Source organism: Schistocerca serialis, chromosome 4 (assembly GCF_023864345.2).
Source record: "Schistocerca serialis cubense isolate TAMUIC-IGC-003099 chromosome 4, iqSchSeri2.2, whole genome shotgun sequence".
Classification (NCBI taxonomy): domain Eukaryota; kingdom Metazoa; phylum Arthropoda; class Insecta; order Orthoptera; family Acrididae; genus Schistocerca; species Schistocerca serialis.
Genome location: NC_064641.1, coordinates 217,307,150 through 217,322,616, shown reverse-complemented (window position 1 = coordinate 217,322,616; position 15,467 = coordinate 217,307,150). Strand labels below are relative to the sequence as shown.

The following is a 15,467-nucleotide window of genomic DNA, read 5'->3' as shown; positions in this document are numbered from 1 at the left end:
ATGAGCCTCCAAGAACTTCGTTTGAATATGGACCGTTAATCTGGATTTTCTCTAATTTGTTATTTTGATTTTACTTGTGTCAGGGAATTCCCTGTCGGAGGAACTCTCCACTGAAGCGACTACCCTTCGCTTCAAATCATCTCAGAGGCAAAAGGAAGTGTCTTTAAAAAGAACTTTTAAAAAGATTTAATCAACTGGAAGTCTCTTCTGAAATTAAAAATACCAGATTATATCTAAAATGGAATTCCACAGAACGTTGGTATTTCCTGCAGAACACGCAACTTTTGTTCTCACATACAAAATAACATGATAACTGAAATATGGAAGGCAAAATATAGACTACTACCGAACCCATTTCCTTCAAAGGTGACAGGATTATCAACTATTGTCGTTGTTAACATCGCCGAATATAATTTCTTAGAAGCTTATCTGCTGTGAAGTATTTTCTCAACTAGATGATGACTGTAATGGAATAATTAGTGAATCACAGTTCCGTTTCAGAAGGGGTGCTCAATGGAGCGTGGAACCTACACATTCTACATCTACATCTGCATCTACATTCATACACCGAAAGCCACAGTATGGTGCTTGGCAGAAGGTACCCTTTACACTAGTACTCATTTCCTTTCCTGTTCCATTCGCAAACAAACCGAGGGAAAAACGACTGTCTATATGCCTCTGTATGAATCCTAATTCCTCATATCTTACCTTCGTGGTCCTTACGCGAAATACGTGTTGGCGACAGTAAAATCATTCTGCAGTCAGTTTCAAATTCCAGTTCTCTAAATTTTCTCAGTAGTATTCCTCGAAAAGAACGTCGCCGTCACTCAAGGGATTCCCATCTGAGTTCACAAAGTATCTCTGCAGTATCTGCGTGTTATTCGAACCTACCGGTAACAACCGCCTGTCAATTGTTTCATCAGACCTGGTGCGGATCCCAGGCACTCTAGAAGTAATCAAGAATAGGTCGCACCAGCGTCCCATATGCAGTCTCTCCCTTATACATGAACCACACTTTCCCAAATTTCCGCCCGCATCTCGTGGTCGTGCGGTAGCGTTCTCGCTTCCCACGCCCGGGTTCCCGGGTTCGATTCCCGGCGGGGTCAGGGATTTTCTCTGCCTCGTGATGGCTGGGTGTTGTGTGCTGTCCTTAGATTAGTTAGGTTTAAGTAGTTCTAAGTTCTAGGGGACTTATGACCACAGCAGTTGAGTCCCATAGTGCTCAGAGCCATTTGAACCAACCCAAATTTCCGTCAGTCAACCAAAGTCGACCATTGCCTGCCCTACCACAGTCCTCTCATGCTCGTCCCATTTCGTATCGCTTTGCATCGTTACACGCAGATACTGAAACGACTTGACTGTGTCAAGCAGGATGGTGCGTTCGTATCATTCTTCATATTTGCAAATGATATTTCATTTAGTATCGCGTAATCATAAATAGTCCTTTCATTCGATCTAGAGATGTTATAATCAATCTTCAAGGTCATACAATACCGGTGAAAGCGATAAATAATTATTCGAGAGCAATAATTAAGTGATTTTCTCCAACTGTATCTCTTAAAACATAAGAAGCATTATGTATCCAATATGCATAGCTCACCAACAGCAAATCATCTTACCTGGCAAACAAGTTGTATACTGCATGCATTATTCATTGAAACGGAGCCCGTTCCACGCCAACTGGTATTTATAAGAAAAGCTACTTCAAAATAGAATAAGTTGAAAGTAAAATTACGGGAGTGAGTCAAATACATCGTACTTACTAATAAACAGGTTCACATAGTAATACGCTAAACATTACTAGGTTATTGATGGTGATCATAACAGCGACTTAAGTACATGAACAAATGCTTGTAGCTGTGAGAAACATTTTTATGCATTTGTGGAGATGGAGAAAATCATGTGTAACATTCAACAGTATACATAAAAGACATGTAAAACAACTTTACAGTAGAGTATGTTTCCTAAAGGAAAAGGAATTAAGTCATAGTTGAACAAACGTGTAGCATCATATAGTTAACAATAGAAACGTTATCTCACATCTTTAGGTAGTCAAAAATCTAAGCAACTTCCAGCATTTACAGTGCCATAAGAGGTGTAGAAGCATTACTTAGTGATTTATAACCATATTAGCAGGTTCTCGACAGCGACTGTTGATTCAAATTAATATTTTTTTAATAGTCGCTATCGTAACTGTGAGGCTGAAAACGCTATTCTAAACTCTGTTGTTAACATTACTTACGGCTTATGATAAGCCTAGCCATCTGGAGCCATATAAGAAAACAGCTACACCTCTCAGGGAAGTTGCCGGTATAAATCCTTTTCAGCATTTCATGTCCATAAAACTACGAAAAAATGTATTCAAGGTCAATCTTAACTTAGTACCTTCTATTTTTTGAAACAGGTTTTGTCACCGTTGTAATTTGTGTGGAGACATATTCTGTCAGTAATAAACGCAGTGATAGACACAAGAAACTTAGCTATGGACAAGAAGAAGCTTTGCTTTGCTCTAAACACCAAATTAGCACTATCGTCATACGTATGAGTTTCTTGAATATCAAATGTAGACCTACATACATGTTTCACAAACCACCGTACAGTGTTTGGCGGAGGGTACCTGATGCAACATCGCTCGTCTTCCCCTTCTTTCTCGTTCAGCTCGCGGAATAAAAGGCTATCGACATCCACCCATATACGCAATAATTTCTAGAACTTATGCCTCGTGGCCATTACGCGGGGTATTCCTAGAAGAAGGAACATATCCCTGACTTGGAACGTGGGTTTTCGGAACTCTCTCTCTCTCTCTTTCTCTCTCTCTCTCTCTCTCCATCTATCTCTCTCTCTATCTATCTATCTCTATCACTCTCTTTCTCTTTTCCGTTAACGCAATGCGATAATGGCCCCAGACCGACGAATAGAATAATACATAAGGATTGGTTTCGTAAGCTATCTCTTTCATGGGTGAACTCCTCGGGATTTTTTCGATAAATCCCGTCTGGCATCCATAGTTACATTTGTTTCGCCTTAAGCTCTTAGATACTGCGCTATTACAAATGATTCTAAAGACTGATCACCGATCGTCTTAGGCAAAGAGTAGGAATTCCTTTGGAGCGAGTACTGAGATGCACAATAGCAGGATTCTTGTCTCCCAGGTCGCATGACTTCTGTACGACGTAAGGTTTGCTCCGAAGCTTTTGAATGCCGTTAGGTTGCAGCTGAAAGTTGCTCGAAATGTATATACATTTAATGGATTGACTGACAGTACACTACCGAATTTAGAGCAGCCAGACTCTTATTAGTGGACTTCATGTGGCCTGTGTCCACATGTTGCTTTTGCGACGGCTTGGACTTTGCTGGGGACGTTTTTCAGTGATTATCAATATCAATTAAACTCTCCAACAGCTACAAGTTTCAGAATTCCACTATGCCATTTTCAGGTCCCATATGCGTTTCTCCAAATAAACGATAATGTCATATAGTGCTAGTGAAACGACTCAGTTCACAACATCCAGATATTTATGGCAGTACATGTCATCCGCAGCTCATGGCTCCGGCGGGGTCAGGGATTTTCCCTGCCTCGAGATGAGTTGGTGTTGTTGTTGTCGTCTTCATCATCATTATTCATGCCCATTACGGTCGGAGGACAGCAATAGCAAACCACCTCCGCTAGGGCCTTGCCTAGTCGGCGGTGTGAGTCTCCCGCATCGTCCCCTACGCTCCTCGGAATATGGGACTTCATCATCATCATCATCATGACATCGTTTATTCGGAGAAATGCATTGGGGGCCTGAAGATGGCGTAGTGGAATGCCGAAACTGGTAGCCTTCAAAATAAAATAAAATAACAGCTCAGTTAGACGGCTGTTGGAGAGTCACTGATGTTTACAATCACTTAACCAGTCGATGTCCCCTGTCCATTTTGAATCAACAGAGATTTTTCAGTGAAGTTCCTGAATGTCTGCGGAGGAATGACCATTCTTCCTCGAGAGCCGAAACCAAAGATGGTAGTGATGTTGGACCCTGAGGTCTGGAGCGAGGTCGACATTCTAACTCATCCCAACGTTGTTCCATTGGCTTCAGGTCGGGACTCTGAGAAGGCCAGTCCGTTTCAGCAATCTTATTGCCCACAAATCAGTGTCTCAAATGTGCTGTTTTATGACATGGCGCATTGTCATTCCTTTACAGTCATCGTCTCCGAACTGTTCCTCTGCTGTACGTAGTACATAGTGATTCAATGATGGAAACTGTGTTCACATCCTTCCACATTCAGCGTTTTCTTAACAGCAATTTGGGGACCACATCCTAATCACAAAAAGAAGCCCTTACCGGAAACCATGTCCTCCGTACTGCAGTATTTGCATTGCACATGTTGGCAGGTAACATTCTCCAGGCATTCGCCAAACCCAAACCATTCCATGGCATTGCCGCAGCGTACAGCGTGATGCACCAATCCGAATCACTCTTCCAGTCATTCACTGTCCAGTGATGTCACTCTTCAGCACTTCAAGCGTCGCTGAGCGTTACCTACAGGAATGTGTTGCTTATGAGAAGGTGGTCGACCATTGTACTCCAATCTACGGTCAGTCATTGTGCTAACTGGACGGCTGGTAGCCGTTTGAAACTCACAAGTAATTCCTTCGGCCGATTTCTTGCGATTTTTTACGACCACCCTCTGCAGTGCTTGACTGTCCCTGTTTGTCAATACGTGAAGTCTGGCTGGCCTTGGTGTTACTGTGATTGTTGCTTCGCATTTACATTCCACAGTCACATCACCAACAGTCGACTTTAGAAGGATTGAAATGTCCCTGGTGAATATGTTACTCAGGTGACAACCAATGACAAGTCCATGTACCGCCACTGAGCTCTCCTAACTAACTCATTTTGCTGTTACTGCTTCTCTACTGACAACACAGTACTCCCCGCCTCCTTTTATACTGGCGGATCTGCCACTTCTCACATCTATGGTCACTTCCGCATTACATAGGAGTGTATGGATACTTTTGATCAGAGTGTATATGGTCTTACAGCCACATAAATTAGCCCGACATTATTTTTATTTTATGTGTGTGTGTGTGTGAAATCTTATGGGACTTAACTGCTAAGGTCATCAGTCCCTAAGCTTACACACTACTTAACCTAAATTATCCTAAGGACAAACACACACACACCCATGCCCGAGGGAGGACTCGAACCTCCGCCGGGACCAGCCGCACAGTCCATGACTGCAGCGCCTAGACCGCTCAGCTAATCCCACGCGGCGTTATTTTATTATAATTTGTTTAGACATTTCTCAACATATTAAGTCACTTTCACCAACGTGATAACCATAATTAGACGTTTTCGGTACCTGTCCTTGACAGTATTGTATGTTAACCGGGGACCTAGAAACGACGGAGAGGCTCCGTCCCCGCCGCAGTGGTCCACAACCCCACGACTACCGCAGTGCACTTCACCCCTCCGCCGCCCCACACCGAACCCAGGGTTATTGTGCGGTTCGCCCCCCCCCCCCCATATCGAAAATGATTTTCCTCCAGGCCTGCAAAATAGTTGTCAACTCCGGCTATCAATTCTTCCTTTGAAGTGAATCTTCACCCACCAAGAAAAATTTTCAGCTTTGGGAAGTGATGGAAGTCTGACGAAGCCATATCAGTCGAATAAGGCGGGTGTGGCAACAATTCACACCTTAGTTCGTGTAATATTGCCATGGCGACGGCTCATGTTTTTGATCCAGCGTCAATAGTCGCGGCACTCATCTTGCAGATAATTTTTTCATTTCGAATTCTTCATTTAAAAAGTGATATACCCTTTCGGATGACATCTGGCAAGCGTGAACAATTTCATGCGCTTTCAATCGGCGATCCGCCATGACCATTTTGTGCACTTTTGCATGATTTCTGGAGTAGTGACACATCTTGGCTGACCACTTCGCGGATCATCATCTAAGATTCTAAGCTCTCCAGACCAAATTTAAATTCATTTATCCACTTGGCAACAGTTGAATATGAAGGAGCAGAGTCCTCCAGTATATTCTGGAAATCGGCTTTAATGTCCTTTGCTTTCGTACCTTTCTTTACGAAGTACTTAATCACTGCTCGAATCTCGATTCTTTAGATCTGTACAAATCGCTTCGCGGGAACAACAGCACAGCCACGTCACCGCCACAGCTCTCTTCCAAGAGCACTGACGTGGCACATGTTTACAGGCAACAGTTCAACGAATATCACGTGAACAACTCGTTGCGCTACCGCTGACCTCTCGTGGTGATTCCGAGAACTTTTCAATCCACCCTCATAGATAGCGCAACACTCTTCCAGTCGTTGACGTTGTGTTTCGTAACTGGAGCCACTACGTCTCTTTCAAGTAGCGTCTCAGGTGTCCTGTGGAAGACAGTAGTGCAGCAGTCGATGATGCGATACGTTCATGCGTATATCACACCAAGACAACAACTGTAACATTTATATAGGTTGATTATATCGTGGAAAAATGTCATTGAGTTGACAACTTAAACAGGTTATGTGCCTCTCCACGATGGAGTTTCAGTATCAATTAAAAATTTCCGAATTTGTATATTTACATGACTTCATACTTTGCCTCCAGTGTGTGTTGGAGAGTGCTTCCGGTACTAGTATCATTCTCCCCTCTTTTATTCTGTTCTATTCGATAGCGGTGCATTGGAAAAATAACTGTCGGTAAATTTCGGTAGGAGCGCTAGTTTCTCCAATTTTCCCGTCCTGGGAGAACGTTACCAGACTCTTCCTAGGACATAGTCTTTCGGAATTTTAACCGTAAATCTCTTTGTGATTTTTGGCAATGCATCTCTTGTATAGACTGCCACTGGAGTTTGGTAAGCCCCTTCGTAACTCTCTCGCGCTTGCTAAATGAACTCGTTTTTCTTTGCTATATCTGAATATCTTCGATTAATCGTACCTGATAAAAGTCCCAGAGTGACGAAAACTACTCAAAAATCGGTCGAATGGATATTTTGTAACCCGGTTCTTACATGAATGTAGTACAAGGACGTGTTGAAAGGTGATGCTTCCGAATTTTTTATGCGAAAACTCTTAAAGCTTTTTAAATAAAACAAGTGTTATTAATGAGCTACATGTTTATTCTCCATGTCTACATATTTGCAGCCCTGTGCCACTAGAGGGCTAAGAATTGTGACCGAGCGAGGTGGCGCAGTGGTTAGACGCTGGACTCGCATTCGGGAGGACGACGGTTCAATCCCGCGTTCGGCCATCCTGATTTAGGTTTCCCGTGATTTCCCTAAATCACTCCAGGCAAATGCCGGGATGGTTGCTTTGAAAGGGCATGGCCGACTTCCTTCCCCGTCCTTCCCTAATCCGATGAGACCGATGAAGAATTGTGCCATGTAACGTAACTACGAGGTGTATGAGAAAACCAATGAGACTGACAACACAACGAGTGATATGGCACCACTGTGTTGTTATGCTAGTGTAGACCGATGTGTTGATCCCTTCCAGATGCTCAGTCCGAGTTTCAGCTCCGTACATCCATCACGAGGTTTCTGAGAGCGCCATCAGTGAAAATGTATTTTTGTTGTGTGTTGCGAAAATGGAACAGCGGAATTTAGAGCAACATTATGCCATCAGTTTTTGTGTTACACTTGAGGAATCAGCAAGTGGGACCTTTAAGAAGCTGAAACAGGCCTAGGAGGAATATTTCTTATCAAGAGATCCAGTTCCCCGCTGGCACAAATCATTTTTGGAAGGCCGAGAACATGTTGCAGATGACCCTGACACGGGGCGACCATCTTCAAAAAGTGACGAAAACGTCGTAAATGTATGTACTGTTATGAGATCACACCGACGTTTGAAATAAGGATGATGGGTGACCTGTTACACACTTCCACCGTACCTCTAATTTTGTCTGAAGATTTGCACATGCGAAAGATGGTGCCGAAAAACTTCACAAATGAGCAGAAGGACTATCGAAGAAATATGTGCGTTGATCTTCTTGAGAGGATTGCCAATGACCACGAATGGTTCAATCGTGTGATCACAGGTGATCATTTAGATTGCTAATTACGTTTGTTTTATTAAGAAGGTTTTAAGAGTTTCCACATAAAAAATTGGAGGTATTACTTTTCAGCATGTCCTCGTATATTTCATCAGTATTTTCCAATGACTCTCAGCCTGATATCTGCTTTTCCTGTAGTCGGCTTTATGTGGGCACTCCACTTTACCTCGTTTCAGCGACTTACTCAAGATATTTATTACGATTGTTACTGTCTCTATTGATTTGTTGCTAACAATGTTGTCCGTTCCTCTGATATGGCTCAAATGGCTCTGAGCACTATGGGACTTATCTATGGTCATCAGTCCCCTAGAACTTAGAACCACTTAAACCTAACTAACCTAAGGACATCACACAACACCCAGTCATCACGAGGCAGAGAAAATCCCTGACCCCGCCGGGAATCGAACCCGGGAACCCGGGCGCGGGAAGCCCTCTGATATCCCTAGAGCATTATCAGTTCCATGCAATTCTATACGCCGACCTTCCAAATTCATATCATGCACTTTGTCGATGATTTCCGGTGAACGTGCACTTTTTGGATGTCGTTCGCGTGGATCATCTTGGACGTTTTCACGGCCACGTTTAAATTCGGCCGTCCGTTTCTTCATGGTGGAAACTGAAGGTGAAGAACCATCAACCACATTTACAAGCCGCAAATGAATTTCAGTCGGTGTTAAAGCTTCTTCTACTAAGAATTTAATCACTGGACGATATTTGATTTTTCTATTTTCAACGCCACGCGCATCGCAACTACTACGAACTGCTGCCTGGAATGACTTGCAATTTTGTGTGGCGTGTACTAACACGTGTACCAACGTGAGAGGGAAAAAATCACACGAGTAGTGCAGCGATCTCTGTTTGAGGCCGAGAACTTTATAGACAGCGCTCGTAGATTGGCCTGACAGCCGCGATCTATCCGCTGATGCTTCGGTTCGGCGGTCTCTTTGGATTAGGGTGAGTAGACAGTGACAGTTCAAAATGTCGTGTAAGATACTGAAAACTGATCCATGACTGTTTTTACTTTTCCGCTATCGCCTCGAACGTATAACCCCAGTAGGGTCTCCATTTCCCTTGCGATTCCCCGTTATAGTGTGCTACTTCATTCTGACTTGATTGACCACGTTGGCAGCGTCTGAGCCACCTGACCACTGTGGTGCATTGTTGCTGTACATTTCCACCAGCGCAACATGGATCATTGCCCTCTCAGTATATAAACACTAACAAGCGCACGATACTCCGCTCTGATAATGAACTGTAACATTTTGTTTTGGGCCTCTAGCGGCGTGCTACGTTACTGTGGCGCGACAATCTGAATGTGTGCGATTGATGCAGACACGTGCCTGCAAACAAACAAAAAATTAATTATGTAACTGTATTTTTTCGAGGCAATTACACTACTGGACATTGAAATTGCTACACCACGAAGATGACGTGCTACAGACGCGAAATTTAACCGACAGGAAGAAGATGATGTGATATGCAAATGATTAGCTTTTCAGAGCATTCACACAACGTTGGCGCCGATGGCGACACCTACAACATTCTGACGTGAGGAAGGTTTCCAACCGATTTCTCATAGACAAACAGCAGTTGACCGGCGTTGCCTGGTGAAACGTTGTTGTGATGCCTCGTGTAAGGAGGAGAAATGCGTGCCATCACGTTTCCGACTTTGATAAAGGTCGGATTGTAGCCTATCGCGATTGCGGTTTATCGTATCGCGACATTGCTGCTCGCGTTGGTCGAGATCCAATCACTGTTAGCAGAATATGGAATCGGTGGGTTCAGGAGGGTAATGCGGAACGCCGTGCTGGATCCCAACGGCCTTTTATCACTGGCAGTCGAGATGACAGGCATCTTATCCGCATGGCTGTAACGGATCGTGCAGCCACGTTTCGATCCCTCAGTCAGCAGATGGGGACGTTTGCAAGACACCAACCATCTGCACGAACAGTTCGACGACGTTTGCAGCAGCATGGACTATCAGCTCGGAGACCGTGGCTGCGGTTACCCTTGACGCTGCATCACAGACAGGAGCGCCTACGATGGTGTATTCAACGACGAACATGGGTGCACGAATGGCAAAACGCCATTTTTTCGCATGAATCCAGGTTCTCTTTACAGCATCATGATGGTCACATCCGTGTCTGGCGACATGGCGGTGAACGCACAATGGTAGCGTGTATTCGTCGTCCACATACTGGCGTATCACCCGGCGTGATGGTATGGGGTGCCATTGGTTACACGTCTCGGTCACCTCTTGTTCGCATTGACGGCACTTTGAACAGTGGACGTTACATTTCTGATGTGTTACGACCCGTGGCTCTACCCTTCATTCGATCCCTGCGAAACCCTACATTTCAGCAGGAGAATGCACGACCGCATGTTGCAGGTCCTGTACGGGCCTTTCTGGGTACAGAAAATGTTCGACTGCTGCCCTGGCCAGCACATTCTCTAGATCTCTCACGAATTGAAAACGTCTGGTCAATGGTGGCCGAGCAACTTGCTCGTCACAATGCGCCAATCACTACTCTTGATGAACTGTGGTATCGTGTTGAAGCTGCATGGGCAGCTGTACCTGTACACGCCATCCAAGCTCTGTTTGACTCAATGCCCAGGCGTATCAAGGCCGTTATTACGGCCAGAGGTGGTTGTTCTGGGTACTGATTTCTCAGGATCTATCCACCCAAATTGCGTGAAAATGTAATCACGTGTCAGTTCTAGTATAATATATTTGTCCAATGAATACCCGTTTATCATCTGCATTTCTTCGTGGTGTAGCAATTTTAATGGCCAGTAGTGTACTTAAACTTTATGACTAATCTCAATACGTGTTACGAAAGGCGCCATGAGCAATAAACTTCGGCTCGAATCTCAGTAAAGGTACATTATTGGAAAATAAAAAAAAAAAAACACCTTGACGGATGGACTAATGCATGCCGTACTTGCCCGGGACACTACGAGAAAGCAGTTAATCCGAAGATCAAACGCGCTGCGCTCCGGACTAACCAGGAACTGCGTTATCAGCTACGGAATGTTGCAAGCTTCACAGCAGTCGTCCACCTCCAGAGCTAGTAGCAGCCGGTTTGCCATAGCATCCGGAGCTCGCGTCTGTGACTGCAACATTGTAGGTAGGCCATGGCAGTGTGCATGTGAACCGATTGTGCGACTGACGGAGTTTGAGCGAGGTGTAAAAAAGTTCTGCGGGCGGCTGCGTGGTCATACCTCAGAACTGAGCTACACGTGGGACGAGAGGCCTCCAAGTGCATGGATTTTGTCAACAGTGTTTAGCAGGAGGTGGATATGCCTGCCAACATGGGTCCGGACAGGGGGGACGCATAGATGCACACCAAGATTGTCGCATCTTAACGAGGTGCCTATCAGACCGCACGGCGAGTTCATAACAAATTAGGTACACTGTTGTTCTGTGGGGTTTCAGCAAAGACCATTCGCGACCGTGTGAAGCAGGACTACAATACTTCGGGCCGTTAGGGCGTCATCCGCCCACGTCTCAACATTGTGCAGCCCGTCGCCATGCGCTAATGGAAGGACGAATGGAGATTTGTTTCTTCAGTTACGAGACTCGTTTCTTCCTTGGTGTCAGTGACGGTCGTACGCGTGTGTGGCGTCGCGCAGGTGAGCGCCAATGTCTGGAGTGTATACGACAGAGACACCCAGGGCCAACATCTGGCATCGTGGTGTGGGGAACCATACTCTGGCGACTGTAGAGAGAACATCGAACAGTGCATGGTACATTTAGAACGTCTCAAACCCGTTGTGCTACCGTTTCATGCACCAACAAGGCAATGTCCTTTTCCAACATGACAATGCACATCCACACGTATCCCGTGGCACCCACAATTTGCTCTGCAAGGTGTGCATGAACTACCCTGGTCAGCACGATCCCCAGATCTATCCCCCATTGGGCACGTTTGGGACTGAATGAAACGACACCTTGCGCGGTACGCAAGTCTTGTAGAAAATCTGGCCAAATTGAGGCACCAGGTGGAAACTGCGTGGCAAGTCATTTCGCAAGACTACATTCGTCATCACGACGATCGTCTCCATGGGAGAATAGCCGACTGCAGAGCTGCAAAAGGAGAGTATACAGGGTACTAGCACTGATATTTCGCACGCCCTGTTGAATGTGCTCAGATGCTTATGGCTCGATCTCTGTGATCATTTTTTGTGTACGTCCTCAAGAAGGTGTCAATAAAATTTCCCTTTGCTGGTCAAAGACTTCTTGGTGGATCATTTGTTGTGTACGTCCTCAAGCGTGTGTCAATAAAATTTCCCTCTGCTGGGTCAATGACCTCTTGGTGGTCTTTTTTCATTTTCCAGTAATGTATTAACAATGATTAATAATAACACAAACAAGACACTAACGGATAGTTAGTTTCTTAGTTACGTGTTCCATTGATAAATAGCACGGAAAAACCGTTATGATGTGGAATGTGTCAAATGCACAAGAAATTCACACAGGAAACAAGTTGTTTTTTTTACATTATAGTGTTACACCTAAATATTTCTATTATCTATCCTATTCCCTTAAATGGCACAAAATGCATATATTATATCTCTAGATTCATTTACTCATATTCAAGAATTCATCCATGGTATAGAAGGAGTTGTCAAGGAGGTATGATTTCAATTTTTTTTTAAACTATGTCTGGCAGACATTTTATTTCATCTGGTAATTTATCAAAAAGTTTTATAGCAGCATATTTTACCCCTTTCTGTGCCAAAGATAGGTTAAATAAAGGATAGTGTAGGTCTTTCTTTTTTCTGGTATTGTAATCATGAATGTCGCTATTGATTTTAAACTGATCCATGTTGTTGAGAAAACATTTCATTACTGAGTAAATTTACTGTGAAGCAGTTGTAAGAATTCCTAACCTTTTAAACAGATGCCTACAAGATGCGCGACTATGAACCCCACACATTATTCTAACTACTTTCTTTTGAGCAGTGAATACCTGTTGCCTAAGTGTTGAGTTGCCCCAGAATATTATTCCGTATGACATCAGAGAGTGGAAGTATGCAAAGTATGTTTGCTTACTAATTCCTACATCCTCAAAATTGGCAATTATTCTGATTGCAAAAGTTGGTGAACCTAGCCGCTTTAGAAGATCTAAAATATGACTTTTTCCAATTGAGATTCTCATCTATATGTACGCCAAAAACTTTGTATGCTCTATCCTGGCTACAGACTTCTTTTGATGTGTTATGTTTATTGACGGAATTATAGTTTTTGCAGCAGAAAATTGGATGTACTGTGTTTTTTTTTTTTTTTCAAGTTCAGAGCAAGCCCATTCGCAGAAAACCAATTAATAGCTTTTCCAAAGACCTTATTTGTATCATTTTCTATCGGACTTTTGTATCATCAGCAAACAGTTCAACATATTGTTTCACATAAGAAGGGAGGTCATTCACATATATCAAGAACAGGAGGGGACCCATGGTCGAACCTTGTGGAACACCTAATGTAATTTCACCCCAGTTAGATGAAGTGGCAAACTCATTTGAATCACTTGAAGCATATAAAGAGACTTTTTGCTTCCTGTTCTGTAGATATAACTTAAACCAATCATATGCTGTTCCATTTATACGAGTACCATGGCGTTGTAATTTGTCTAACATAATGTCATGGTTCACGCTATCAAATGCTTTGGATAAGTCACAGAATATTCCTACTGGTGACATTTTGCTATTTAAAGACTCTATTATGTGGACAGTGAAACTGTATATTGGTGTCTCAGTGGAACAGCATTTCTGAAATTCGAACTGTGATTTACTAAGTATGTAGTACGGTGTGAGTGACCGTAGTTTCTCGACCTGTTGCAGGTGCTGCCTAGGTAATGGCTGTCGATAATGGATAATGAACAACCCCATCAGGAGCTGGTGAAATGCGTGGTTGTGGGCGACACCGCCGTGGGCAAGACGCGCCTCATCTGCGCGCGGGCCTGCAACAAGCACGTCTCCCTGTCGCAGCTGCTGACGACGCACGTCCCCACCGTCTGGGCCATCGACCAGTACCGCATCTACAAAGACGTGAGTACCACTCAGTGCGCGTCCTGCTCTTGTGCGTTTTGTGACCGCTAAGTTCTGTGTCCGTCACGGGCTTTTACTTTCAGCCGAACCACAGATGTTCCAAGGCCGCAACCCGAAAGGCGTCTAAATAGATATATTTAGCTATTTACCCCATTTAGTTACTGCCTCTGCTGTTCTCGAGCTTTGGCAAATTTATTTTGTTTAACTTTGCGGCCAGATGTCCTTCCTGCTCGTTGCTGTTTTCAGTTACCATAAAACGATAGGCTTATTGTTCCAGCTTACTAGTCGAGACAAGTGAGTTTACGCCAGCGCCCCTGGCGTTTCGTTCCTGTACTGACAAGGGAACCTCCCCATCGCACCCCCCTCAGATTTAGTTATAAGTTGGCAAAGTGGATAGGCCTTGAAAAACTGAACACAGATCAATCGAGAAAACAGGAAGAAGTTATGTGGAACTATGAAAAAAATAAGCAAAATATACAAACTGAGTAGTCCATGCGCAGTATACGCAAGTCTTCCCTCGGGTGAAAATTTTAATTTTTTTATTTTCAGGCAATTATTATCTGTCCGTCCGTCCGCTATATTTGCTGGATTCATATTGTCCACGGAATACATCTCACGTATTTAATGCACTATCGTCCAAAGTAGCGAACAGTCAACTGCCAGCCAGGGAGCCTCGTTAGGAGGGATAGATACTCTCTCTTCCGTGCGTTGTAGTCGACTGACGTCGTGTGTTTCGAAGTTTGTTTAGGTGTAGCGTCCCCATACTACGGCGCAGTTACCTCGCATAGGACGGACAGATAATAATTGTCTGAAAATAAAAAATTAAAATTTCCACTTGAGGGAGACTTGAACCAAAGACCTGTCATTCCGCAGCTGCTCACGCTAACCACGGCACCACACCACTCCTCAGATCACTTCCTCCTTGAAATTGCCTATGTTATGTATGAACTACTCAGTTCGTATATTTTGCTTATTTTTTTCATAGTTCCACACAACTTCTTCCTGTTTTCTCGATTGATCTGTGTTCAGTTTTTCAAGGCCTATCAGCTGTGCCAACTTATAACTACATCTGAGGGGGGTGCGATGGGGAGGTTCCCTTGTGAGTCTCGTCTATGTCGAGTGGTCATTTTCCTTTACTCGTCAGCTCCAAAACTGCGTGTGGTGCGAGGGCTGTCTGCTGTGCAGCTAGGCACCCCAACAGTGAAAATGAGGTTGTGAGTGATTATCCTTTGTACTAAAAGTTCGAAATGTGGTAACAAAAACTAGGAACAAGCAATGAAAACGTAGTTTACTACAGGATGGCGCATGAAATGTGTTACCATTTTGTTTTTGAATATAAACTTTATTGTCAATACAATCTGAGAGGAACATATACTACAA

General features: G+C 43.9%; 1 protein-coding gene across 1 annotated transcript in view; it reads left to right on the top strand.

Moving 5' to 3' along the window:
• The window catches only part of LOC126473222 (rho-related BTB domain-containing protein 1-like), a 415,532-nt gene that overhangs the window by 197,467 nt on the left and 202,598 nt on the right, over window positions 1-15,467 (top strand). The window contains exon 2 of the mRNA XM_050100131.1: window positions 13,932-14,087. Coding sequence (XP_049956088.1) covers window positions 13,932-14,087 — 156 coding nt within the window. The remainder of the gene's footprint in view (window positions 1-13,931; window positions 14,088-15,467) is intronic.